Below are 26539 nucleotides of genomic sequence, written 5' to 3'. Positions count from 1 at the left end.
CTTGGCAGCTCCAAGACAGCTGAGGACCAGCTGGGCTCCTGGGGCCGCTGATGTCACCAGGGCGGGGCAGTCTCGTAGCCCAGATGGCAGCGAGCAAGGAGCTGTAACCGGCTGGCTGCCTGCCCTCCTGCCCCACTGCCGGCCCCTCCCCAGCCCGGGGCAGCCCCACCATGAAGGAGATGGAACCCAAGGACCAGCAGCTCATGGTTAGTGCCCTGTGTCGCCTGACAGCCTGGCGCTGTGTCCCTGAGGCTGCCTCCTCCCTGCTGCTGGCTGCCTGCTGACCCCCTGCCCCTAGCTCCCAGTCCCTGTGCGGGCCCTGCCTGCCTTCCCTCCTGGGGACATAGCCACCCTTCTCCAGGCACCGCTTTACTCCCTACCCTCTGCCTCCCTCTGCCTGGGGGACTCAGGGCCTGGACCAGGACCTCCACGTGGGGTGGGGCAGGCCCGATCCCGGCCCTACGAGGCCTGGCCAGACCTACCTGCTGGGTGACTGAAACCTCAGCCCATTTGACGTTAGATGAGCTGGGGCCAGGGACTCACCCCAAACCCCTAGGCTGGTTACAGAGCAACCCCTGTCATGACTGCCCCCAGGGAGGAGCTGTCCCATCTTACAGAAGAGAAGAAGGGCTTGGGGGCCACGGCTCACATGAATGGAGGAGGGTTTGAGGCCTGGGGGGTGTGATCCTGCAGGGCCTCCACAGGGCTCCCTGAGAGTGGGGCAGCGGGGGCAGAGGGTGGACCACAGGGCCCTTGCATCTTCTCCGAGAGCAGTACACCTGGTGAGGGGCAAGACCCCGAGCAGCTGTGGGACCCTGGCGAGTGCTCCAGTCTCCCCATCTGAGACGAATGGGGTAGCTGAAGTCACAGTGTAAGAAGTTAATGCCTGGGGGGCTTGGGGCTCACTGGCGTTGTTCCCCAATAAGAGTGGAAAGCTCTAGGTGGGGGGGGAGAGAAAGGGCCCGGCCGCAGCCGCGTGGTGTCCCGCCTGCAGGTAGCGCTTCGGATCCGCCCGCTCAGTGGCGCAGAGCTGGAGGAGGGAGCCACCGTCATCGCCCACAAAGTGGGTGACCAGGTGAGGCTGTGGGGGCGCGAGGGTGTGTCCTCAGGGTTGGAAGCTCACCGTCCCTGGGCGTGCCCACTGCAGCCGCGAGCGTCGCTCACGCGCACTCCTGGGGTTCCTCAGGCCCACTCACCTGTCCTCCAGTTGACTGGCCTGTGCCCTGTTCATCCGCCGACTCATTTATTCACGCGCTCGCTCGCTGGCGGGCGGAATGTTTGTGTCAGCCCTCGCGTGGGCGCCGGGGCGGAGCCGTGGGGGGGACAAGGGCCCACCCCCGCCCCCTCAGCTCACCTTCGCGTGGGGGTCACGCAGTGAACAGCTGAGTGTAATGTCGGGGTTCAGCGCTACAGAGTAGTGGAGCCACGGGGTGAGTGGTGCTCAGAAAGGCCTCTGATAGGCGCCTGCGAGGCACCCAGGGAACTGGGAGCGGCCGGCGGTGTCTGGGAGAGGGTGCTGCAGGCCTCCCGCAAGAGCCAGCCTCTCGTCGGGTGGCCGGAGCACTGTCAGTGGGCCCGGGTGAGAGCAGCAGGGTTTGGGGACCGGATAGGTGCCTGCAGCAGGATCTCAGGACTGGACAGAAGACTGCGGCAGGACCGCAGGTCTGGGGATGGTGACTGCGGCAGGATTGTGGGATCGGGGACGGCACCTGCACCTGCTGCGCTGCTAGGCTTCCCCTCCTCGCAAACCGGCTCGGACACTGAGATCCCAGCACGGTTTAGATGCTGCTGCTCACTTGCCAAAATAAATGCCAAATTCAGGGTGAAACAGAATTTTGTCCAGTGAACCGGATCTGCCGTTTGTCGTTAGAAAGGCGGCTTCAGAGAGGTCCTAGGAGGATGTCTGCACCCAAAGGCAGAGGATCCAGGACACAGGGGCAGGGGGAGGCAGGCGGTGGGCCCAGGCCTGGAGCCTCGGGAAGATGAGCTGGATGCAGGGTCGGGTGCGTCGCTGTCTTGGGGAGGGGCAGATGGCGGGGGCAGTTGGCATGGAGCTCACAGGCAACTCAGCAACGCAACAGCACAGAGCGTAGAATCAACATTTTATTTTATTTTTATTTATTTTATTTACTTATATTTTTTTCTAAATATATGTTTATTGATTTCAGAGAGAGGAAGGGAGAGGGAGGGAGAGATAGAAACATCAATGATGAGAGAGTCATTGATCGGGTGCCTCCTGCAGACCCCCTAAGGGGATCGAGCCCCCAACCTGGGCATGTGCCCTGATCATAAATCGAACCTCGATCTTCTGGATCTTAGGTTGATGCTTAATCGCTGAGCCACACCAGCCAGTGACTTTTTTTAAAAAGTCACATTGGAGCTAGAAGGGTAGGAAATTATTATTATTATTTTATAAATCAAAAGTATGCCTATTTTTTTGGTGAGATTGGCAAAAATATAGTTTTGTGTGTACTGCAGAATTTTAGTAACTTGTTTGTGCCATGAGATGAAAAAGGTTGAAAATCGCTGCCTTAGACCCATCACTGGGAGGAGAAAGTTGGCTTATGTCATGGAAAAGATGCTGGCCAGAAGCCACGGCAGCCCCGGGGCCGCTCCCAGCCTGCCTGACTCCCCAGGGACCTCTGGGCAGCCCTCACCTCCTGGGACCTGTCTCCAAAGCTGTGGACCAAGGGCGGGCACCAGGCAGGGCTCTTGATCTGCTGTTGTGCCCCCAAAACTTTGTGGTTCTTCCCCAGTGCTCGGCCCTGCGGGTCCTCCCAGTCGCCCTCCAGCCCGGAATAAACAGAGCTGACTGGCTTCTAGTTGCCTTGCCCCCCCAGTCCCCTGGGTGAGGCGCCTTTGAACCTCCCTGCGGTCCCCAGAGGTCCTCACACACCTTGCTTGGTAATTACCCATTTATGTGAGATGGGAGAGGCCCCAGGAGAAGCAACCGAGGCCTCAGAGAAACAGAACCACAGAGCTCAGGTGGGTCCTTTGTAGGTACCCATGCACCCCCACACCTCCAGGCACCCCCACACCTCCGCTCTCCCTTTCCCTTTGGTGGCGCAGCTCCTGAGCAAGCAGAGATAAAACTGTGGGCAATGGACAGACTTAGGGTCACTTGGGCAGAGCGTTCAGGAACCAGGTTGCTCGCTCAACACATTACAGTTTACAAGGCCCCTCCCTGTGCTGTGAAACCTGCCTGCCCTGTTCCCCTCTGCTGGCTCTCCGCTGACCCTCCTGCTCCCTGCTCTTAGATGGTGGTGCTCATGGACCCCGGTGAGGACCCCGAGGACACACTGCGCACACACCGGTCCCGGGAGAAGACCTTCATCTTTGACACTGTTTTTGACCAGCATGCGTCGCAGGTACCCTCCACCCCACCACCCCATGTCCTTCGCTGGGCCAGGTCTTCCATGAGTGTCCTGACCAAGCCCTGGAGTCAGTTTCCTTGAGAGGGCTTGGTGGTGAGGTCATCACTCCTCACAGGGGTTTCCCTGATGATCATTTTGGTTAGCAGGACTTATACATCTCATCCATCCATCCACCCATCCACCCACCCACCCATCTATCCATCGCCCACCCATCCATCCACCCATCCACCCACCCACCCATCTATTCATCGTCCACCCATCCATCCACCCATCCATCCATCCATCCATCCATCATCCACCCATCCATCCACCCATCCACCCACCCATCTATCCATCGTCCACCCATCCATCCATCCATCCATCCATCCATCATCCACCCATCCACCTATCTGTCCATCATCCACCCATCCATCCACCCATCCATCCATCATCCACCCATCCATCCACCCATCCATCCATCATCCACCCATTCACCCATCCATCCATCATCCACCCACCCATCCATCCATCATCCATCATCCATCCATCCATCCATCCATCCATCCATCCATCCATCCATGCGTCTGCTCATTCATTTATCTACCTGCCCCTTCCCCACATAGGCCCCTGTCCATGTTCAGATGGAATGTTCAGACATTTGCAGGTTGTCTCCACACAGCCTGACTCCAGCTGGGCTGTCCACTAGACTGTGTCCTCCTGTCTGTCCACAGGAGGATGTGTACCGTGCCACCACCCAGCACCTGGTGGAAGGCGTCGTCTCTGGATACAACGCAACGGTGTTTGCCTATGGCCCCTCAGGTACCAGGGCAGTGTCCCGAGGAGGGAATGGGGCTGGTGGCGGCGGACTCTTCCTAATAGCCCAAAGCACCTACTGTGTGCTGCCACTGTGCTGGCCTCTGCACCCATAGGCTCCTTTCATGCAGCAGCCCCGAAAGGCAGGTAGAACGATCCCCTTCTCATGGAGGAGAAAACAAAGCCTCAGAGAGGAACAGTGGCTTCCCCAAGGCCACCCAGCTGGTGGGAGTGAATCTGGGGCTCAGCCTAGCCTGTGCTGCGTCTCCCGACGGAACCACAGATTTCTCCCCTGCGGTTACGAGCCAGGGTTGGCGAATGTTCACAGAGCTGAGCCGCTTCCTGAAAACCAGAACCACAGAGGGTCAGAGCCGGGTGGACCCTGACCCCTCACTGAGCAGATGGGGAAACTGAGGCCCTGGGAAGGGCCTTGCCCGAAGCCACTGCTTGTTTACATCACTCATTCATTCAACAAACATCGGCGAGCACCTACCATGTGCCAGGCTCTAGTGAAGGGAAAGAGCAGCCTGGTCCTTGCCTCTTGGCAGACAGGAAAGGGGCAGGGAGGGCTTCCCCGTGACGAGACCTTCTTTAGAAAGTGCGATGCAGGCCTGGCCGGTGTGGCTCAGTGGTTAGAGTCGGCCTGTGCACAGAAAGGCCACGGGTTTGATTTCTGGTCAAGGGCACGTACCTGGGTTGTGGGTCACCGATCCCCAGTTGGGGAGCATGCGGGAAGCTGGAGGTAGCCAATCGATGTTTCTCTGTCGCATCAATGTTTCTCTCTCTCTCTCGCCCTTCCTCTCTCTAAAAATCAATTTTAAAAAAGTGTGTTCCTGTAATTCAGTTACAAAATGTCACGGACACCTTGGGGAGAGTGTGGAGAGAGAACAGAGGCCCCCGTGTCGCGCCTGTAACGCCACCTGCATCTCCCCTTCCTCTCTGCCCAGGTTTCCTCCACAGAGCAGCCATCGGACTGTTCAGTTTTTTATCTTTGCTCCCAAAATAGAGAGCTAGCTTGTCACAGCAGCCGGGAGGGTTTGCACCACACAGGCGGCAGGCGCGAATGGTCTTGGTGGCAGGCGCGTCCCCGTGGGGTCTGAGCCCACATGGGAGCCCCGCCTCAGTGGGTGTCGGTGCCCCCGCAGGTGCTGGGAAGACCTACACCATGCTGGGCATGGACGCGGAGCCTGGCATCTACCTGCAGACCCTCTCCGACCTCTTCCGGGCCATCGAGGAGACCCGGGGCAACGTGGACTACAGCGTGTCCATGTCTTACCTGGAGGTGAGCCTGCCTACCTGCCTCAGGTGACTTACCCGCCAAATGGGCGTGTTACTCCCGAGTGCCCCCTGGCTTGGCAACCTCGGCTCTCAGAGCAGCGGGGTTCTCTGCAGAGGCGGAGCCCCCGTGACTGTGAGCCCCACCCTTCTTTTCCACCGGAGCTGCCTCTTTTCCAGCTTCTCTGTCTCACCCCAGATTTATAACGAAATGATCCGGGACCTCCTGAACCCGTCCTCGGGGCTTCTGGACCTGAGGGAAGATGCCAGGGGCAGCATCCAGATCGCGGGCATCACGGAGGTGTCCACCTCCAACGCCCAGGAGGTGAGGGTCCAGGGGCCGCATCTCCCAGAGGCCACAAGGTCCTCGTTCAAGTTCACAACAGAGCTGGACACACAGCCCCAAAGCTATTTCTCAGCTCGGGGGTGGTAAACACCTGCACCCCCGCCCAGCCCTCCCGGCCTGCACCCAGGGCAGGCGTCACTCACAGACCCCAGCTCAGAATCCTCGGGCAGCATCCCCGCTGTCAGTCAATAAGGTGCCTCCAGTCTTACAGCCGGGTGCCATCCCCACCCCGAGTGTCACTCCTGTAAGAAGGGAAAGCTGGGAGCGTCTCTCACAGCTTTTCTCTCTACCTCTAGGCTCCCCCTGCCCCGCCTTTACCAACACTGCCCTCGGGGGGCCTCCCGCCTGCTCAGAGACCTTCAAGGGCTCCTCTTGCCCCTGGTCAGCCCGGCCCCGATGGCCATGTGCACCAGCCGTGCTGGATGCCCGAGTCTAGTGGCCGTCACCCCATCCCCGTGGTTTGGGGCGGGGGGCGGTGTGAGTCTTCTTGCCTGTTCCGCGGCGAGGACTCTACCTGCCATCCTTCACACCTGCTCTGAGGTCCTCGCAGGGTGTGCACACAGTAGGTGCTCAGCAGCAGCTCCGGGCTTTATGTCCACAGTTATCTGCTTGCAGGTGGGTTTCGGCCCACCTGCCGCCCCCGACGGCTGCATTGAAAAGGGTTCTGGGCTGCCCTGGCTGGTTTGGCTCAGTGGTTTAATCATCAGCCCTCAGACGGAAGGGTCCCGGGTTCAGTTCCAGCCAAGGGCATGTACCTCGGGTGCAGGCTCGACCCCTGGCCCTGGTTGGGCCCCGTGCTGGAGGCAACCGATCGATGTGTCTCCCTCGTATCGATGTTTCTCTCTCTCTCCCCCACTCTTTCTGAAAAGCAACAGAAAAAATATCCTCAGGTGAGGGTTTAAAAAAACGGGGGTTTCTGGGCTGGCCCTGGCTCTGTGGGGAAGAGGTGGGCAGCCCCTTGGCAATGTCTGCCACGGGTGGAGGTTGGGGACGGGACCGCGCACGCTCAGCCGTCTGCCACTCCTCAACGAGGTCATCATTTCACGCCGCAAACCAGAAACTGCTTCCCCTTGGCCAGGTTCCGCCACCAGCGCCCAGCCACGGGGGCAGCCAAGAGCTGCCCAGAGGAGCTCGGGGGCGCACCCCACTCTCTTCCCTGGGCGGTTCTGGAGGAGCATGTGGCCACTCGGGCTCTGACCGGCCACCCACGCCCTCGGGCTCTGTCCTCAGATCATGCAGCTCCTCACAAAAGGCAACCGGCAGCGCACGCAGGAGCCCACGGCGGCCAACGGGACGTCGTCCCGCTCCCACGCCCTGCTGCAGGTCACCGTGCGCCAGCAGAGCCGGGGCCCCCCCCCGCGGCAGGGCCTGCGCCTCGGGAGGCTGTTCCTGGTGGACCTGGCCGGCTCGGAGCGGGCGTCCCAGGTGTGTCCCCTGACCCCCCCGCCCTTCTCATCTCTGTCACTGACCCATCCTGTCGCCTGTCGCCTGTGAGCCGGACCCTGTCCATGTGCCCGGCAGGGACTTCAGCACCTAGAACAGCGCCTGGCCCGGGACGGGTGCCCCCGGAACGCTCGCTGGGTGAATGAGTCACAGACACTGAGGCGCGAGGCCAGCTGAGCAGTGTCCCGGGGGCTTCTGGGTGGCAGCCCTCCTGGGCCTGAGACCAGCCCTGCCCTCAGGGAGCACAGCCTGGGGGCTCCGGGGAGACAGGTTGTGAGCAGATCATTGCAGCTGCGCCGATAATTGGGGTCTGCACAGAGGCTCTGGGAGCCCAGGAGAGGGTGGCGGTGGCGGCCGTGACCTGTAGGGCCTTAAGGAATTTGGCGGAGGTAGAACATGCCAGGCAGAGGGAACAGCACTTGCAAAGGGGCACTGAGCTGACCTTGGATGAGGGAGTTCTGGCCTGGGGGGTGCCTAGGTAAACACACACATTATCTTTTTTTATGGTGAATCTTCACCCAAGGATATTTTTTTCATTGATTTTTAGAGAAAGTGGAAGGGAAGGGGAGAGACAGAGAGAAACATCGATGTGAACGAGACACGTCGATTGGTTGCCTGCCTCCCAGCTAACCTGGCCCCCGTTGGGATGCCCTTGACCGGGAATTGAACCCGCGAACCTTCGGTGCGTGGCCAGCACTCTAACCACTGGGCACACCGGCCAGGGCCACGTTTGCATTTTCACCATGTGCAGATGGTTCTGCACAGACGCTCCCCCCACATTCAGCTCATTCGTACCGTCAGCGTCCGCGCCCTGCTCCCCATCCCTTCTGGTGGCTGCTCGGTGCCCCTGCGAGATGCTGTCATTTACATCAGAACCTGGCCCCGGGTTCAGGGGTGTAGTCAGCGTCCGCAAGGCCTGAGCACCGGGGAACAGGTTATGGCCCCTGGACCTCAGTCCCCTCCCCAGGGCCAGGCGTGGGCACAGGGTGGGTGGGAAAGACCATCTCCCACTAGCCGGGCCGCTCCCCACTCAGACGCAGAACCGTGGCAAGAGGATGCAGGAGGGCGCTCACATCAACCGCTCGCTGCTGGCGCTGGGCAACTGCATCAACGCGCTCAGCGAGAAGGGCGGGGGCCGCACGCAGTACGTGAATTTCAGGGACAGCAAGCTCACGCGCCTGCTGAAGGTACAAACTGCCGGCTGGGTGTGTGCACGCGTGTGCATGCGTGTGCACATGTATACCCATGTGTATATGTGTATATGTGTGTGCATGTGTATGTGCACATGTATATCCATGTGTATATGTGCGCGCACATGTGTATGTGCACATGTATGTCCATGTGTATATGTGTGTATATGTGTGCGCATGTGTATGTGCACATGTATGTCCATGTGTATATGTGTGTATATGTGTGCGCATGTGTATGTGCACATGTATATCCATGTGTATATGTGTGTATATGTGTGCGCATGTGTATGTGCACATGTATATCCATGTGTATATGTGTGTATATGTGTGCGCATGTGTATGTGCACATGTATATCCATGTGTATACGTGTGCGCATGTGTATGTGCACATGTATATCCATGTGTATACGTGTGCGCATGTGTATGTGCACATGTATACCCATGTGTATATGTGTGTATGCGTGTGCGCATGTGTATGTGCACATGTATATCCATGTGTATGTGTGTGCATGTGTATGTGCACATGTATATCCATGTGTATATGTGTGTATATGCATGTGTGTGTATGTGCACATGTATATGGGTGTGCATATGGGTGCATTCATGTGCGTGCTCACAGATGTGTGTGTGCATGCATGTACCCATGCATCTGTGTTCATGCGTGTGTGTGTGCATATGGGTGTGTGTGCGTGGGTGGACATGTATGTGCTGCTGCCTCAGCTAACTGCACCTCTCAGGACTTACCTGCCAGGAGAGAGGCCCCAACCTGGGTCTAAGGACCCTTCCAGGAACCCCAAAGGCAGGAAAACATGGTAGAAACCACCTCTAGTCACGGCCTGGCTGCCCCCACCACCCTCTGAGTGTGGCGCAGCCCACACTCGCATACCTTCAGGGACAGGGAGCTCACTGCCTCATCAAGACTGCCTGTCCCGACAGGGACCGTCTGTGAGAAAGTTCCCCTTCCCCTGAGCTGGAGGCTGCCCCCTCTGTCCTACAGCAGGGCGGGCTGTCCATAAACAAACAGGCAACGCCAAAAGGAGTGTCCCTGTAGACTCGGCCCCCTGGTCTGATCCTCGCCCATCAGAGCGGAAGTCAGATAGTTCGTGCACCCTGAGCGTCACCGCCCAAGCACTGACCCCTGGGTCCAGGCAGCCACTGCCCTTCTCAGGGTTTGGTGCGGGAACCTCCGGGGCTGGTGCAGACAGGCCTGGAGTAGGTGGGGGACACACAGCCCCACTGGGCAGGGGGGGCCTCCTCCCATCACCCCCAGCTCACGCCCCCTGCTGAGCAGGACGCCCTGGGAGGGAACAGCCGGACGGTGATGATCGCTCACATCAGTCCCGCCAGCACGTCCTTCGAGGAGTCCAGGACCACCCTGCTGTACGCGTACAGAGCCAAGAACATCAAGACCAGGGTGAGCTGGGCCGTGCGCGCCCACGGGTGCTCTCACACTTCCAGTGGCTCCGGGTGCCTTGGCTGTGGCCGCACCCTCGAGCTCCGCGCCGTTACAGGGCCTCCTGTTCTCCCCATGTCTTCTCCTCTCTGGTGAGAACATGGGCATTGGACTCCGGGCCTCCCTGGCCTCTGACCCCTAATCCAGAATGCTCTCGTCTCAAGGTGCTTCATTGCCTTTGCAAAGACCCTTTTCCAGACAAGGCAGCCTTCACGGGCCCGGGTGTTGGGACCTGGACGGACCCCTGTGTCCGGCAGGCTGTCAGTTCTCGCAGCCCCTCCTCGGGAAGGCAGCTGACGCACAGAGAGAGCGGCGTCCCCAACCTTCCTCGGCTGGAGCAGGGCGGGCACTGGGCCCAGCCCGCCCGGCTCCAGGGTCCACGCCTCGAACCGTGGTGCTGGTCTGTCCACACCGCCGGCCCCGAGGAGTCTGTGCGATCGTGCACGTGGACCACTCAGCTCACGGCGACGGGTGGTCAGCCTGCGACAGGTGTTACCCTCTGTCCACAGCGCGGCGAGCCCTCCGCAGCGTCCGGCTCTGGGCTCAGCACTATGGCGGAGTAAATTAAAAGACGGCGTCCTGGCCAGTGTGGGTCCGTGGTCAGAGCTCGGCCCACGCACCAAAAGGGTTGTGGGTTCGATTCCCGGTCAAGGGCACGTTCCTCAGCGGCAGGTCTGATCGGGGCGTGTGCGGGACGGAGCCATCCAGGCGTCCCCCTCTCTTTCCCCTCCCTCCCCCTCCTCTCTCTCCCTAGAAATCAACAGAAACAATATCCCCCCATGAGGATTAACAACAACGACAAAAAACCTTGATGAATTGTTTTAAAATTTTTTATTGCAGCAAAACATGCGTAACATGAAATTTATCGCTTTCACCACGTCCAGGGGCATTAAGCACATTCGCGGGGCTGCATCTTCTCCAGAACTCTCTCTTCTTCCCAAACGACTCTGTCCCTGTTGAACCCTAACCCCACCCCTCCCCAGCCCCTGGCACCCCCCCTCCGACGCCCTGCCTGTGAGCGTGCCTCCTCCGGGTCCCTCCTACGAGTGGAAGCGGACGGCATGTGTCCTTTTGTGTTGGCTGATTTCACTCAGCACAATGTCCCCAACGTTTGATGTGTCAGTTTCCTTCTTTTTAGGGCTGAGTATCACCGATTTTAATTTTTTAAAAATATATTTTTATTGATTTTACAGAGAGGGGAAGGGAGAGGGAGAGAGAGCCAGAAACATTAACGAGAGAGACACATCGATCGGCCTCCTGCACCCCCCCCAACTGGGGATCAAGCTGAAACCTGGGCATGTGCCCCGGCCGGGAACCGAACCAGAGATCTTTTGGTGCAGCTGAGCCGCACCAGCCGGGCCGGATTTGAATTTTAATAGCAAGACTGTTTGCGTGTTTCTGGCACAAATACACGGCTGTTAATGCATTTCCTTCGCGGGGCAGCCCACCGGCCCTGACCTTGGGTGTGTCCCGCCCACCAGGTCAAGCGCAACCTGCTGACCGTGTCCTACCACCTGGACCAGTACACGGACGTGATCTCCGACCTGCACAGGCAGATCGTGCGCCTCAAGTCCAAAATTGAGAGGCAGGAACAGAAGCGAAGCGAACCGGGCGCCCGGGACACGCAAGGTAGAGCCCGGTTCCGACCCGGTGCCTCGGGCGACTCTGCCGCCCTGGGGTGGGGAGGGGTCTGGTGAGTTCCAGGAGCCGAAAGTGCCCCTGTGGTGGGAGATGAGGCCGGGAAGTCGATGACCAGGGGCCGGGTCTGTCCTGAGCGCGAGGGGAGGCCCCTGAGGGTTCGAACAGGGGAGCCACGTGCTGAAAGCCGCCTCGAGACGCACGGTCCCGCAGCGGGTTTGTCTCCAGTCTCTGCTGGGGACATGGAGGCTTGTCCCGGTCGTGGTTCTGCCTGGAGAACACGACAGGCGCTGAGGGAGGGGCCCGGGGTGGCCGCGGTGGTCAGCTGTGGCTGCCACGGGAAGGAGGGCCTGGGAAACGCTGGGAATCCAGATACTGATGGAAGGAGAAAGGACAGTCGGGCCAACCCTCCTGGGACCCGCTGCCCCGCTCCCCCTCCTGTCCTCCCAGTCCCGTCCCGTTATCCGGAGACAAACTCCAGATACCCTATCGTTCATTCCCACACGTGTCAGCACACTCCCCACATGATAGGCTCTTAGAAACACATAACTCGTCTCATTTCCACACCTAAAAAATGTCCACAACCATCTGTTCACACCGCCGGCGACCAAAAGTCCAGCCTCGTCAATGACTTAAATCTCTCTGACGCCCGCTGTGGGTTTTGATCCCCCCAAGCTCCACGCCCTGAATGCGGCTCATAGTCTCTTAAGTCTCTTTTATTCTCCCGGCTTTCCCTGCCCCCCCCCCCTTGTTTTTGGTTTTCCTTTGATTCCTGAAGAAACCGGGTCCCTCGTCCCGTGGAGCTGCTGACGGCCTGGGCCGGCCGAGAGCGAGCGCCCCGCGCCCCGCGCTCCTGTAAATCCGTAGTTAGTTACGTCTAAAGGGTTCGGCCCCAGCGCCGGTGGCCCGGCTCTCGGTACCACCGGCTCTCTTGCCGCCCCAGTCGCGATGGCCGCCCAGGACTCGGAGGACAGCCGCCTGCAGATGCAGGAGATCCGGGCGCAGCTCCTTGGGGCCTTCAAGGAGCAGCTGGAGATGCGGCGCAGCCTGGTGGAGCTGGAGGACGCCAGCATCGAGCTGCACGGCCACGTGTCCCGCCACCTGCTGGCCATCGCGGAGTGAGTGCCCCGCCGTGGGCACCGCCAGGCCCCGCGCCACCCCCCATGGGGCAGGGAGGTCAAGAAGAACCCGCGGGGTCGCTGGCAGGAGCCCCTTTTTTGCTACTGCCCAGCCTCCCTCTACTGCCTTTAGGTCCCCACGGGAGACTGACCAGGGCTCCCTCTTCCCAGGCAGCACCCGGGCCGATCCCTCCCCACCCTCCCGCCCTGTAGCCAGGCTGGAGCAGGCAGAGCCGCGCCCAGGCCCCTTTGGCCTCTTTCACAGGCTGGAGCCCAGAGCCATCCCTGGCAGGCTGGGGTCACCCCGTGTGACAGGAGGGTACTGAGGCTGGGGGGGGTGGCCCGAGGCTGTGTCCACTGGCCGGGGCTCTCTCCACCCTCTTGCACTCACTCACTGTCCATCCTGCCGTGGACGGGCTGGCCCTGTGCTGGGGACTGACCATGCAGTTTCGCATCCAGACGGGTGCGTGGGAAGGTGGGGTATTATCAGCAATGACACTGGGACACTGGGCGTCGCCTCACTGCCCTGGACAAGCCGGACGCAGCCGCCCCTCGGACTCTGTGACCTTGGTGCATGTCCTCTCGGGTCCCCCCCCTTTCTGTTATTTGCTTAATTACACAAGCTCTCTGCCTGGGGGAGTTCCAAATAAAGGGGCTGTTGTCCCCACCCCCACCCCGCCCGTTTCCGGCCCGTCAGGTCCCGTTCCTGCCTCGGGCTGACCCTGGTTTAGATTCAGTCCAGCACCTTCTCAGTTCCGCCCTGAGCTCGGCCTGCTGTCGTCCAAGTTTTACAGCTGAGGGAGGGATGGGGGTCAGACAGGTGGCCTTGGGGGAATCCGGGTGGGAGGGGTGGGCGGGCTACAGGGTCCTGTGTTTAATCGCCCGGCGATCCCCCTGAAAACGTTCACTATGCCTACACTCTTTCCCAGTGTTTGCTCGTAACTTTTGTTTTTAACGAATGTAGAAGAAATCAGTTAGTAGACCCAATTCTGACCCGTTTTCACGGCCTGTGAGTAGACCAGCTGTCCTGCTTGCACTCTGACCCCGGACCCCTGTCCTGGCTGCAGCTGGGAGCGGGAGAAGACCCACCATCGAGGCCAGGACAGGACACCCGAGGGGGCCCAGCAGCAGGTGGCGGCCGACACGGACCAGGACGGGGACCGGGCCGAGCCCGCCGAGCCCCACGAGGTGGCCCTGGCCAGAGAGGAGGTCAACGTGCTGTTAGCCGAGCAGCGGAAAACTGTGGCCCTCAAGGTGGGGAGAGACACTGGGCAGGTCCGTGTGACACCGTGGTGACCAGCCGCTAACATTTACTGATTGCTGCCGATGCACCGGCTGCTTACAGCGGCCTCACCTCAAAGGGCCCATCGCAACCCTCCTGTGGGCAGGAAAACGGGTTCAGAGAGGTTAGAGAGGTGGCTCCCAGTCCCCAGAGAGCAGGAGCAGAGCTGGGACCTGGCGGGTCTGGCTGCAAATCCATGTCCCTGTTAGAGTGGCGGCCACACCGGGGGCTGCAGGGCCAGTGGGCAGGGCAGGAAGCCCGGGGACAGAGGAGCCTGTGGCCATGGCAGGGGGCACGAGCGGCCGTGTGGAGCCCACTGAGACCCTTGCACCTGCCTCTGGACCGCAGCTGCTCCTCTGTGGAACCAGCAGAGCCTCAGCTGCCCTCTGCAAGGTGCCTCCCCTGGCATCTCGCTCCGTCCCCCAGTCTGGTCCTGGGCTCGGGAGAGAAGACAGGGTCGTGGCCAGAGGGGGCCCAGATTCCAGGCTCCTCTCTGGAGCGCGAGTCCTCTCTCAGCCTTGTGTCCTGAGAAGAGCAGCTGTTTATAGGAGCTGTTTATATAATGGAGACTCGGGCAAGTGCCGGGGTTGCTGGCTGTATCCCAGCCCACGAGTTAAACGGCTGCAGGTGTATTTTCAGGCTCCTGGGAAACGCAACGTGTCTGGTGATGGCCTGTTGCTAAAAGCAGGTGGCATTTATTTCACTTAAAAGCTTTGCAGCCAAACCAAGGACCTCTTAACACCTTGGCATCCTCCTGCCATAATTTGGAGATTAGCTGTCTGGTACCCAGGGATGGATGACAAGGGCAGGGGGACAGTGGCCAGAGCGTGAGAGCCCACAGAGGAGGGTGGGTGTGGGCTCGGGGCTGGGGGTTTGCATCTGAAAGGTGTGCTCCTGGGCAGGCGGTTCTCTGTCCCTGGGGCTCAGCTGACCCTGGGAGGTCAGTCCCTGTGGGGCCAGCAGGGCCCCAGGTGTCCGGGCTTCAGATCACAGAGAATAAAGACACAGTTAAGCAGGGGGCGGCCACACGCCCTCGGCGCCCAGCACCCGCGTGCTTTCCTGAGTGCAATCGGCACACCGGGGTCCGTCAAGCGAGCAGGCGTGGCTGCCAAGGCCCCCTCGTGTGCCCTGAACTCGGTCTCCCCGCCAGGCTGGGCTGGAGCGGCGCCTGGCCAGCGCCAAGAGGAAGGCCTCGCGGCTGGAGAGGAGGCTGCCCTGGCAGGCGGTCAGCGAGGACCAGAGGGAGGCCCTGCGGCTGCTGTGCCGGGCCCACGAGCGGGAGGCGGAGAGCGCGGCGCTGCAGGCCGGCCGCCTGCGCACGCAGCACCTGCTGGGACAGAAGGACCTGCTCATCCGGCACCTCCAGCGGCACCGGCTGCTGAGCGAGCGGCTCATCCGGGACCAGCGGCAGCTCATCCAGGGTGAGGCCCGGGCTCCGTGTCTCCCTCGCCTGTCCCAGGGGCCACCGCTGCGGGGAGCGCGGTGACGCTGCAGAGATGTGCGGGATTTGTTGAGCCACCTGCTGGGACTGTTTAGATTTTGTGCAGCCTCTGTTCCTCCCCCCCCCATGTACCCCGCTCCCCATTAGCACCGCCAGGTGGCCGCCCTGTCCTCTCACCAGCTGACAGCCGGTCAGGCTGCTCCGCCTCCTGGCCTCTGTGAGCGCGCAGCTGTGGACGCTCGCGTGGGGTTCCCGTTTGACCACCCGCGTTCGGTTCTTTTGGATGTAAACCTAGGAGTGGTTCTTTAATTCCTAAATTTTACTTCTACTTTAGAAAGGTTACCATTGCTTCATGATGAAAAGGTAGTATGTGAGCCTAACGGAAATGCTCAAGTAGGACAATTACAGAAACGCCCCATCCCCTGAGAAAACTGGTTTTTTTTTTGTTAATCCCTACCGAGGGTATTTTTTCCATTGATTTTTAGAGAGAGTGGAAGGGAGAGAGAGAAACATCGACAAGAGAGAGACACATGGATTGGTTGCCTCCCGCATGTGCCCCAGCTGGGGCTGGGAATCAAACCTGCCACGGAGGTATGTGCTGTTGATTGGGAATCGAACCCACGACACCTCGGTGGGCAGGCGGGTGCTCTAACCACTGAGCACACCAGCCAGGGCTGGAAAACCCTTCCCCCTGGTGGGAGTATTAACCTGCGGACTTCAAAGGGGGAGCCTGCCTTTGTAACAAGGGTGGACGTGCCCTGACCCGCTCTCCCCGGCTGCTGCAGACAGTGGCCTCCGGGTGCCCACGGCGCTGGACGAGCAATATGGCCTGTACGCGAGGGAGCTGGGCGAGGGCTCGCTGGACCGCCTGCTGCTGCTGCACTCAGCGGTGGCTGGCTCCCTGCAGGTGAGTCCTGGGTGCTCTGAGCGCCGTCAGCAAGTCCCCTCCTGCCCACCTGGGCTCCGGCCTGTGCAGAGGCCCCTGGGGACACTGGCCCTGGAGGTGGGCTGCCTGGAGCCGGACACCAAGCAGCTCTGGGAGGTGTGGGGAGTGATGAACCTGGGGGCCTGGGGTGTGCGGGGGCTCCAGGGGTGCTGCTCACACACAGGTCTGTGACCCTGGATAAAGATAAAGGCCGATGGGAAAGAGGCCTGAGCCTGGGGAGGCCCTTGTTACCTCCGTGACCGGAGAGGCGTCTTCTGGGGCCTCAGCCGGACCCTCAGGGTTTCAGGCCTCTCCCGTGGGCTTGTGGGTTCGGCAGGGGGTCCTCCAGGCCCCTGTGTGGGGACCGGTCTGCTGCCCATTCTGGGGACACCCTGGGGAAGGAGGCCAGGGTGAAGGGCTCTGGTTCCTTATTTAGATGAATGCTGTGGCCGCAAGCACTGCCTGCGCCCTCAGCTGGGCCTGGGCCCCCAGCCCCCAGCCCCTCTGCTATGCCCCCCGGGGTAAGAAAGGAGAAGCCTCCCAGCTTCAGCCAGCATCTCCCCTGAGCCCTGTTTTTGCTCCAGGGTCAAGGCCCACCCCGCGGCCCCGGCCCTCGCTCTTGCACAGAGAGCCCCCTTTCTGCCCGTGACGGACGCTCAGCGAAAGGGAACTAATAGGCTGCTGGGAGGCTTTCCCCTGGGTGGTGGTGGCCGGGAGGAAAGGGACCTTCAGCGTGCATGTCCCTGGTCCCTGTGCCTCCCTCCGCTCCTGTCTGCTCCCAGGGTGGCTCTGTCGTGAACGCGTCTCCACCCCCAGAGGAGTCCAGCGGAGACCAGCCAGACGACAGGAAGGACCTCCCGTGGGGCGCCCGGTTTGAGCTGGAGACGGACAGGTAAGGGGGCTCTCGCTTCCCCGCTGAGTATCACCTGCCCTTGGATCCCGGTGAGGATTCTAGGAATTGGAGGCTGGCGACCAGGAATCATGACCCGGGTGGTCCCAGAGCCCCCAGTTCCTCTCGCTGAGGCCCTGCCCCTGCCGGCAGGGGTGTTTTCAGGATGGGCGCAGCCCCAGGAGCTCCCCGCCTGGAGCGAGTGTGAGGTTGGGGAATTCGATGCTGGGAAGACCATTTCCACTTCCCACCCTCAACGCTCTCCTCCCCTTCTCTCTCCTTTTGACTTTTTATTTCCGTATTTTCCAACACACCAAAACTTAGACTCCTGAACAAACACCCACAGACGCCTTCCAGTTTGAATGCTTAATATTTTGCCACTTTGAGTCACTGTCTGAGGCAGCTCGGGCTGCTGACCGAGCCCCGCAGGCCGGGGGTTAAACAATGAAACTTAACTTCTCCCAAAGAGAATGATGGAAGCCTGGGCGCTGGCAAGGCTGGTTCTGGTTTGGGGGCTCTTCCCGGCCGGCAGGGGGCCACCCTCGCTCCTGTCCTTCCACGGTGGGCAGAGGGCCCTCTCTTCCTCTCCTCAAAAGGCCACAGACCTGTCTGGCCAGGGCCCCACCCTATGACCTCATGGAGCCTTAACTACCTGCTCAAGACCCCACCCCCGGTACAGTCACATCAGGGCTCAGGCCTGCAACACACGAACTTTGGGGGGACACCGTGCAGCACCTCCCCGGTGGGACTGTAAGCGCCTGACGTGGTGGGGACACAGTGAATAGAGCTGCCGATGGGGTGACACCCAAACACAAGGGGGTGGAGGGAGGAAGCCGGTTCGCCTGCCTCTCCTTGGAGAAGACTCAGGGACAGGGGCTGTGCCTTTCTCTCCATTTCTCTTCTAACTTCCCAAAGCTGTTGGTTCTGAGTCGGTTAGACCACTTTTGGGGGCAAGTAACAGAATTCCCAGTGGGAGAGATCTAATCAAACCAGTGGTGCTGTCGGGTGAGAGTTGGGAGGTGAGTGCCCCTGGGTGGTTAATTTAATGACTGTGATGCCCACCAGGCCCTCGGTGTTCCCCGGCTGTCTGTCCTGCTGTCTCTGGCCCAGCAGTGATTTCTTCTCGTAGGGTCAAAGAGGCTGCCACAGCTCCATAGATCACACCTTCTTATAACCACATCTAAAAAGGAATGGAAGGGCTGGGCTTTCTCTCTCACCTGGAGACAGTCCCTTCCAGAAGCCCTCCCAGGAGATGTCTCCTGACAGCTCATCGGCAGAAATGCAATTGCACGGCCATTCCTCGGCCAGTTCCCCAGAAACAGGGGAGGGGGGAGTAGGGCAGGCTTAGGACACCTGTGACCCCGATAACCCTGGGGCTCATGGTCCAGGGAGGAGGGCTGCCGGCATCTGCCAAATCTAACTGCCTGCTGGTCGAGCGCCAGCTGTGTGCAGGCAGCTGGAGGTGGACAAGCTGGACACAGCCCCTGCCTCAGGGAGCCGTCCCTGCAGGTGCGAGGCCAGGCGAGGGGCGGGTCGAGACCGCTCCCTGGCCCCACGGGAGATTCTCAGCTACACCCGGACGGTGGGCTGGTGTAAGCAATGGCACTGCCCGAGTGAGACCGCGGTCATGTCGCCAGCCCGCGCTGGCCGGGCGTTCCGCGGCTGTGGCGCCCCTTTGTGCCCTGACAGGGTGGGAGGGGCTCAGCGCCGCCGGGCTTGTCGCGAGGAGGTGGGGGTTAGCAACGCAGCCCAACTGCTGGTTTCTCCATTGCCTTCAAAGTGAGTGTCACAACCTGCGCTGTGGCCCACAGGTCCCCTCGCGTGTTTGGCGTGTGTGCCCCTCAGAACGCGGTGTGGCCAGGGCGGGACCATGTCTCCTCTGAGCCACGCGCACCTGGCCCTGACCTACGGGCCGCAGCGGGCTGGGGCCAGGCTGGTTTCCCCCTGGGAGGGCGCCAAAGACTGAGGAGCCCCGGCAGACGCCCGTGTTTCCTCCGCAGCGATGGTTACAGGTCGTCCAAATCCACACCCTCGAAAAAGCTTGGGAGGCAGGATGCCCTCCTTCCTCCACTGCCCCTCCGCGTCCTGCTCACGCCGCCAGCGCACGAGGTGGGTGTGAGGGCCGCGGGGCTGTGCCGGGCCGGGGCGAGCGGGGCAGAGAAGCTTCCGGACGGAGGGCCCTCTGTAAGCAGCCGTCATGATGGTTGTCAGCGGCTGGGTGACTGTGAGGACGCCGCTCCCCACGGGAGCCACCTGCCGCGCCGAGTGCTGAGGCAGGTCCCGGGAGGAGCCCCATCGGTGACTCTGGGAGTTGGTGTGTAAATGTCCTGAGCCTCGGCCCTCAGATGTGGTGACCCTGGGGCCTGAGAGCTGTGTGGTCTCACAGGCGTCCCAGGATAGGGACTGGCTCCCTTACATGCTTCCTTGGTCCTTGGCCCCCCATAGCAGTCTTTCCCTCCAAATAAACTACCTGCCCTGGGTCGCTGTCCCTGGGTGTGACCACCCGGTGGTGTGTGTCCCCTGCAGCAGCCAACTTCTCTGAGTACGAAGAACTTGGTCTCCAAGCTGAGCTCCCCGGCCCACCCGGAGCTGGGCCCCCTGAGGGTGGCGGCCGTGGACCTCAAGGAGGTGGCCCAAAGCACCAAGAGCATCGCCCTCATCGCGGCCTCGAGGCGCTCCAAGGCGCAGGACCATGAGTGTGGCAGTGGCCGCTCCTCTCTTCACCTTCCCGAGGAGGTGGCCCCAGACTCCAGGGACCTGAGCCCAGCAGACAGGAGGTGGCCCTGCGCCAGCCCCGGCAGGGACAGCTCCTCCGAGAGCAAGGCCAGGAGGAAGCGGTCCCCCGGCCTCCCCTGCGGTGTGCAGCCGGTGGGTGGACACTGGCCTGGGCACTCGACCCCAGGGGTGAAGGCAGATGGCAGAGAGGGACGGTCAGGCCCAGCAGGGCCGTGGTGAATGGGTGGGGGCTGGATGCAAGGAGGGAGGAGAGAGCCAGGGCCCCACACCGCACTCACCGTTCCACGGCTCCTTTCTGATCTGAGCACACGCACAATGTTTTATGTGGTTGTCTCACATAGAGATGGTGTCTCCGATCTGTTTTTTCTTAGCATTATTTCATGCATTTTCATGGGCCTGCATAGTGTTTGTATCTGAACTTAAAAGAGGTCCATTGCGTGGATCTAAAACACATCAGCTAACAATACGCGCATGAGGGCTGAATGGTGCACACTCACCACCACAAGCCACTTCTCACCGTGTGGGCACCGCGCACACACTGGCCCTCCCCCATCAGGGTCTGGAGGATGACCAGCCACACAGGATCCCACTCACGGCTACCTTGTGGTTTTCTGTGCCCTGTTAAATGGCCGGGTCGGTTGTCCTTCCTTTTTTACTGTTACCCATAATGCTTCCGCATCCCAATATGAACAGCGCTTTTCATTTTGGAGCATTTTCTTGGGATAGTGGAAGGTGTTGACCTGTGTAAAAGTCTCAGGAACCTTTAAGCAATAATCAGAGAGCTCACGGCAGAGCTAGATCTCTCTGTGTATGCCGGACGCACTGTGGTGTCAGCAGAAGTAAAGGAAGGACAGCAGCAGGGACCAGAAGGTGGGTGCAGTAATCTGGTTTCTCCAGAGAAACGGGAGATGGGGGGTGGGAGGGAAGAGGGGAGACAGAGAGAGAGGGCGAGAGAGAAAGATATTTATTATATAAAACTGGCTCCTGCGATTCCGGAGGCTGACGAGTCCCAGTCAGCAAGCTGGAGACTCAGGAGAGCTGATGTTTCCATTCAAGTCCAAAGGCAGGAAGAAGCCAGTGTCTCAGCTCAAGGCAGCCCAGGCAGGAGGAGTCTCTCTCACTCACAGGACAGCCAGCGTTTTTGTTCCACTCAGGCCTTCACCTGATCGGACGGGGCCCACCCCATCAGGGAGGGCAATCTGCTTTCTCGATCCGTGTATTTAAATGTTAAACATCATAGTGAGTTTAGATGAGACCCCATCTGTGTGTGGGGGGGGGTGTTGGGGAGGGGAAACAGTGGGGACAGACAGCCCTTCTTGTTGAGGGTTTAAGGAGAACGTTAGCAGTGATTCTGCCCCCTGCGTCTGCTGAGAGACCCCACGTACCCACAGCAGTCTGGCACACAGTAGGTGTGTAAGCAGTGCATGGGTTCAGCTAAAATGACCCTGACATCTTATCCCTTCCTGGCCTGCTCCCCACGCCCTGCCCTGCTGTGTGATTTATTTTCTTGCAGGCAACGGAGACGCCTCAGCTCCCCTCCCAGGAGCCTTTAGCTGAGAGCCAGACGCCCCCGGTACCCCACCAGCTGTCAAAGTCGTCGGGAAGGGGCCTCTTCCCTGCCGTCCCTGCGGCCTCCAAGGTGCAGCCCAGCCTCCGCCGCCACACAGGTATGGGGTCAGCGGGACGCTGGTTTTCGGTATCTTTGGGACTCTGCCCCGCGCCCCACCGCCCCTGGTCCCCAAGGTGGGTCGTCAGAGAGTGTGACGGGTGTCTGCTCCTTGGTGGGCGAGTCTCAGGGCTTCAGGGCAGTGAGTTTCCAAGGACGCTGGCCTCATGGAGAGAACCAGTGACAGCTGCTCAGCCTCGCCGCCGGCCGCCCGACACCCCAGGCGAGTGCAAAACAATAATTGCGGTTGTGCGCCTGCGGTCGGCGGCCTTTACTCAGCCCGTGCCCTGGGCCTCTCCGGCTTCCACCAGCATAGGTTTGAATCCTGGCTCCCGGGGTGGTTGTTATTACAGAGATAATATATGCTCATTGTGGGAACTTTGGAAAATAGATACAGTTATAACTAAGAAAGAAACATTTCCACACACCCGCCTCCAGAACCGGGGACTGTGTGGTGACATCCCCGCTGTGGGTGACAGTGACATGAGCATCTGCTCCTGTTGCAGGATATGGGGGTGTTTCCAGTTGATCACAATTGTAAGGGCAGGTGGGTGGGTGTCCGGGGTCCTCACAGGGGCCCGCAGTCTGTCACTGACCTCGACAGAGAAAGACAGGAGTTGAGACCGAGGCTTAGAAAGGCCTGGGGCACTCGGACGGTACCACCCCTCGTGACCAATGGCCTGGATTCTGCATTTCATTTTTATTTTTTTAAATAGGTTTTTTATTTTAGAGAGAGAGGAAGGGAGAGGAATAGAGGGGTAGAAATATCAACGATGAGAGAGTCACTGGCCGGCTGCCTCCTGCACGCCCCCGACTGGGGATGGAGCCCAACCCCGGCATGTGCCCTGACCGGGAATCGAACTGTGACCTCCAGGTTCATGGTCAGTGCTCAACCGCTGAGTATACTGGTGGGGCTGGATTCTGCATTAATTTTTTTTCCATTTAGTCTTTCCAGTGATTGATTTTTGTTATATGTATAAAAGTATCGTCCATTACAGATTGGAAAACAGACAAGCAAGCTGGTCCTGGAACTGGCCTCTGTCCCTCGTTGCATAACAGCTCCCCTTTATTTAGCTCCTACTACGTGCTGGGCACTGCACGGGTGTCAGCCCACTGGTCCTCAGGATAGTTCTGTGAGGCAAGGGATGACGATTGTCCCCATTACACAGAAGAATAAACTGAGGCACAGAGGGGTTAAGGAACTTGCCCAAGGTCACACAGCGAGAGGCCCAGTGGGGACTCGAAGCCAGGTCGGCCGGCTCCAGACCCCCAGCTCTTACCCGCACTTCCAGTGTCCTTTCGTTTCTTGTTCATTGTAGAGTGAGTGTGCTGAGTGGGTCGAGGGCGAGCGCAGTTTTAGGGCTCTCGGTGTCTACCTCGGGGGCTGTCTTGAGGGTGAGGGTGCCCCTTGGACGGCCCCAGTCACAGCCACGCTCTCGGAGGCTCCCCAGAAATCCTTGTTCTTGAGAACAAAATGCAGGTTTACCTGTGATTTCTCAGCCCGGTGACTGATTGCAGCAACAGCACTTTAAACACACGTAAAGTATGTTTTCTCCTGTGGGATTTGCTGCTTCGAGACGTTTTCACGTTTTCTGCTTCCACACTGCATCGGAAACCACGGCGGTGCAGGGAGCCGGAGTCCTCGCGCAGGGGCGGGCTGGCTCTCGGTGCCTCTCCTCCCAGGGCAGGCCCAGGGCGGGCGGTGACCCCGATGCCACCGGCCTGCGGCCCCCACTCGGAGGAGGTGACAATGTCAGCGGCTTCCTGGGGGAGGGGAGCCAGGAGGTGCCTGTGAAACAGCAGGTGGGTGTGTGACCGGCCTCAGTGGGCTCAGGAGGCGACTTGTCATTGCTTAGCCGGAAGGAAGGCTGGGGTCTCCTTGTCACCCCTCCGCCGCCCCCATGCTGAGCTCATGATTCTGTCCCCCCAAAGATAAACCCACCGGGATGTGTTTGTCTCAATCACGGGAAGGAATTTGCTTTCCCGCGTTTCTCTGTGAAATTCCTCACCCGGACAGAGCGGAGGGAGAGCGTGGGAACCTCCGGCGGCCGCAGGGCGCAGGGCGCAGGCCCCCCACACGCCCCTGCTCAGACCTGTTTCTGTTTGTTTATTTGCTCTCTGGAGCTGTTTCAAGACAACCCCTGTCCTCTCACCCATGTGGGGGCTAAAAAAACACGTTTCCAAATTAACAGAGACAGATTAACGGGAGAAAATCAAAGTTTAGTACATGCTCCTGGGGAATTCCCATCGGCCTGGAAGTTCCAGACAGTGAGGCAACACTGTGTATATGAGACATTTGGGACAAAGGAGAAAGTGTAAAACAAGGTATTAGATTTCAGAAGTGAGAAGAGATTTGCAAGTACTTGAGGAAGACCGGAAAGGAACAGGGCAGGAAATCCCCCGGGGCGACCCAGAAACCCTGGCACAGGCGTCCAGCCAACAGGCACCTGCCCCGAGCCCTCTTGGGGACCAAATTTAATTTAAATTAGGCTGAGGCTGCATCCTGTGGTCTCCTTCCTGACGCAGGTTTCTCTGTTTCTTAATAAACAGCTTAACATCAGTCTCGTAAAAAGCAGCTTCAGGGCGGCTCCGGGCCCCTCGCCCATAAATATTTCCGCAGCTCTCTACCTGGTAACCGTGGGAGCCGCGTCAGAGCCAAAGTCAGAGCAAGTCCCTAGTGTCACCAAGTGCCCAGTCGGGTACAAGAGAGACCAGCCTTTTTCAGATCAAAATTAGGTTCTGGAAGGTGCCCTGCAGTTGTCAGGAAGGGGCTGAGCCCGGCCATGGGGGCACTGAGCCTCCCTCCTGCGTGGCCCCGGGAAAGCCTGGGCCTCTCCCCACCCTCTGTCTGCACAGGGTCCCGTGGGAACAGGGCTCTCACCTCGGGGACTGTACGTTCCCGTGATGGGAAAGTCAGAGCATGGCAGAGTTGCCGGTCCTTCTAGGTCAGTGGCCCAGCCGTCTCAGAGCGGTGAACTGAGGCCGGGAACGTGGAAGCAATGTCTCTGGGTCACGGTGCATGTTGGTGGCCCAGCCGGGTCGGCACCCCACACCCTCCTACTGCGGCTGCCGCCTCTGCTTGGACACAGAGCACTTTGCACTTGGCAGGTGTACAGTGAGGGCCTGCCGGTGGCCGGGGCGAACCAGGGATCCCCTTTCTCTGGCGGGGACCGGGCAGGTCTGGGTTGAAAACAGACCCTCCCAGGGAGCCCAAGGGAGGCTCCCAGGGGGACGGGGCCAAGGGTCCCGAGTTCCATCTGATCACTCGCAGCAGTTGCCAGCGGCAGTGTGGCCGGTCCCCCGGGTGTGCAGTCACGAGCTGCCCGGTGCCCCTGAGCGGAGGGGCCACAGCCACTGCCGCCTGGCCAGCGGCCCCGGGACCAGCGAGCACAGCAGCCCTCTCAGACGGGCTCATTTAACAGCGCCGTCGGCCGGGCGGACAGGTGAGGCCACACCCGCGGGTGCCCAGGCCCGCTGACCGCGGCCTCCCCAGGGCCTGCTCCTCAGTGCCCGCCCCCGCCTTGTTCTGAAGAGCTCGGCCAGCCCTTCTGAAGTGCTGGGGTTCCCCAGGCGAGGACCCCCCGCCCCAGTAAGAGCCGCTCAGCTGAGGGAGTTCGAGCCTGAGGTAGGGACTGCACACTGCCAGTTCCCGGACCAGCCGAGCCCAGCCCGGCTGACCAGCCCCACATTTTAAAATGACGTGGCCGGGTGCACAGGAAACGCAAGTCCAGCTTCTCCGAGAGGAAGGTCCGGCCTCAGAGCTGACTCGGGTAGCAGACACCTCGCCGACCTGCGCGGTCTCAGGCCGGACCACGGCCTGTGTCCCCGTGGCCGGAGGGACGGCGCAGTGCCCTCTGGTCTCGTTTGTCGCCGCCTTCCCCTGCTGGCCCGTGAGCTCGGGGGCGTTTGTGAGTCCTGTTCCCCGCTGAGCGCCTGGGGCTCCGAGCAGCGCCTGGCACAGAGCAGATGCTCCGTAAGTCACAGTCGAGGGGACGGACAGGTGAGCGAGTGAGTGGGTGAGTGAATCCGTGAAAGGTGAGTGGTCTTCCCGTAGCCGAGGCCAAGGGTTCGGTGACCACGGGCTCGCTGCGTCCCCTGGCCTCCTGCCTGACTGGACCCTGTGCCCCGGTGACTTTGCTGGCCTTGGGGTTCATCAAGGCCAACCTCACATTCTCTTAAATATGAGGTGAAATTCACATAACAAAATTCGCCGTTTTTTTAAACTATGTTTTCATTGATTTTAGAGAGAGGGGAAGGGGGAGAGGGGTGGGGGGTAGAGAGAGAGACGTGGATGTGCTGCTGCGCTTATTTAGGGACCACTGGCTGCTTCTTGTATGTGCCCTGACCAGGGGTGGAACCCACGACCTTGGGGTATCGGGAGGACACTCTAACCAACTGAGCTACCCAGCCAGGGCCCCACCAGGAGGCTTTTAAAGACCCCGAGGGAGGGCTGGTACCCTGCAGATGCCCTTCCTTCTCTCACCTCACTCCCTCGCGGTGCCTTGAACCCCCCCCCCATGCTACTGCCTGGAAAAGGTTAAGAATGTCTTGTTAGCACCCCCTCTTTTTAAGAGTTCTTGGGGAAGGGGTGTCAAAGGTGTTGACTGGCCGTGACCTTGGGGCCAGAAGCTCCCAGCCCAGAGCAGGCTGAGTCACAGCCACTGGTGCACAGCAGTGAAAGGTCATGTCTTATGTGTGAGGGTCGGAAATGAGCCACAAGTGTTCTGTCCTGAGTGGGTGTCCACTGCCGTAGACAGGTGGCTGAGGGCTCCTCGGACAGGCCTGGTGTTACTTGAGCGGCCCTGGCTGGGACTCTGGCTTCACTGGAGTTGGCTATGACCGCAGATTGATGTCTCCCCACCCTCTCCAGGGTCTACAGACAGCGGAGGCCGACGCCACAGCCCGCTGCCCCCCAGCAGCCCTCGCAAGCACTGGGGTGGCGGTGCCAAGGGGCCACGAAGACCAAAGTAA

General features: G+C 60.2%; 1 protein-coding gene across 1 annotated transcript; it reads left to right on the top strand.

The window, feature by feature from the left end:
- Window positions 1-149: 149 nt before the first annotated feature.
- Window positions 150-26539, top strand: LOC308556357 (kinesin-like protein KIF19; the record flags this gene model as incomplete). Its single annotated transcript, XM_081135499.1, has 19 exons — window positions 150-210; window positions 999-1075; window positions 3258-3368; window positions 4085-4172; window positions 5312-5448; window positions 5641-5766; window positions 7018-7212; window positions 8265-8417; window positions 9712-9834; window positions 11355-11502; window positions 12455-12629; window positions 13697-13883; window positions 15062-15332; window positions 16138-16259; window positions 17060-17169; window positions 19167-19275; window positions 19693-20034; window positions 21416-21569; window positions 26439-26539. Coding segments are annotated over 19 exons (2790 nt in total), but the record flags the coding sequence as incomplete, so codon positions are not given.

Source organism: Miniopterus schreibersii (genome assembly GCF_964146895.1).
Source record: "Miniopterus schreibersii genome assembly, chromosome: 4".
Lineage (NCBI taxonomy): Eukaryota > Metazoa > Chordata > Mammalia > Chiroptera > Miniopteridae > Miniopterus > Miniopterus schreibersii.
The sequence above is the reverse complement of the archived record's forward strand: the minus strand, read 5'-3'. Positions and strand labels throughout refer to the sequence as shown.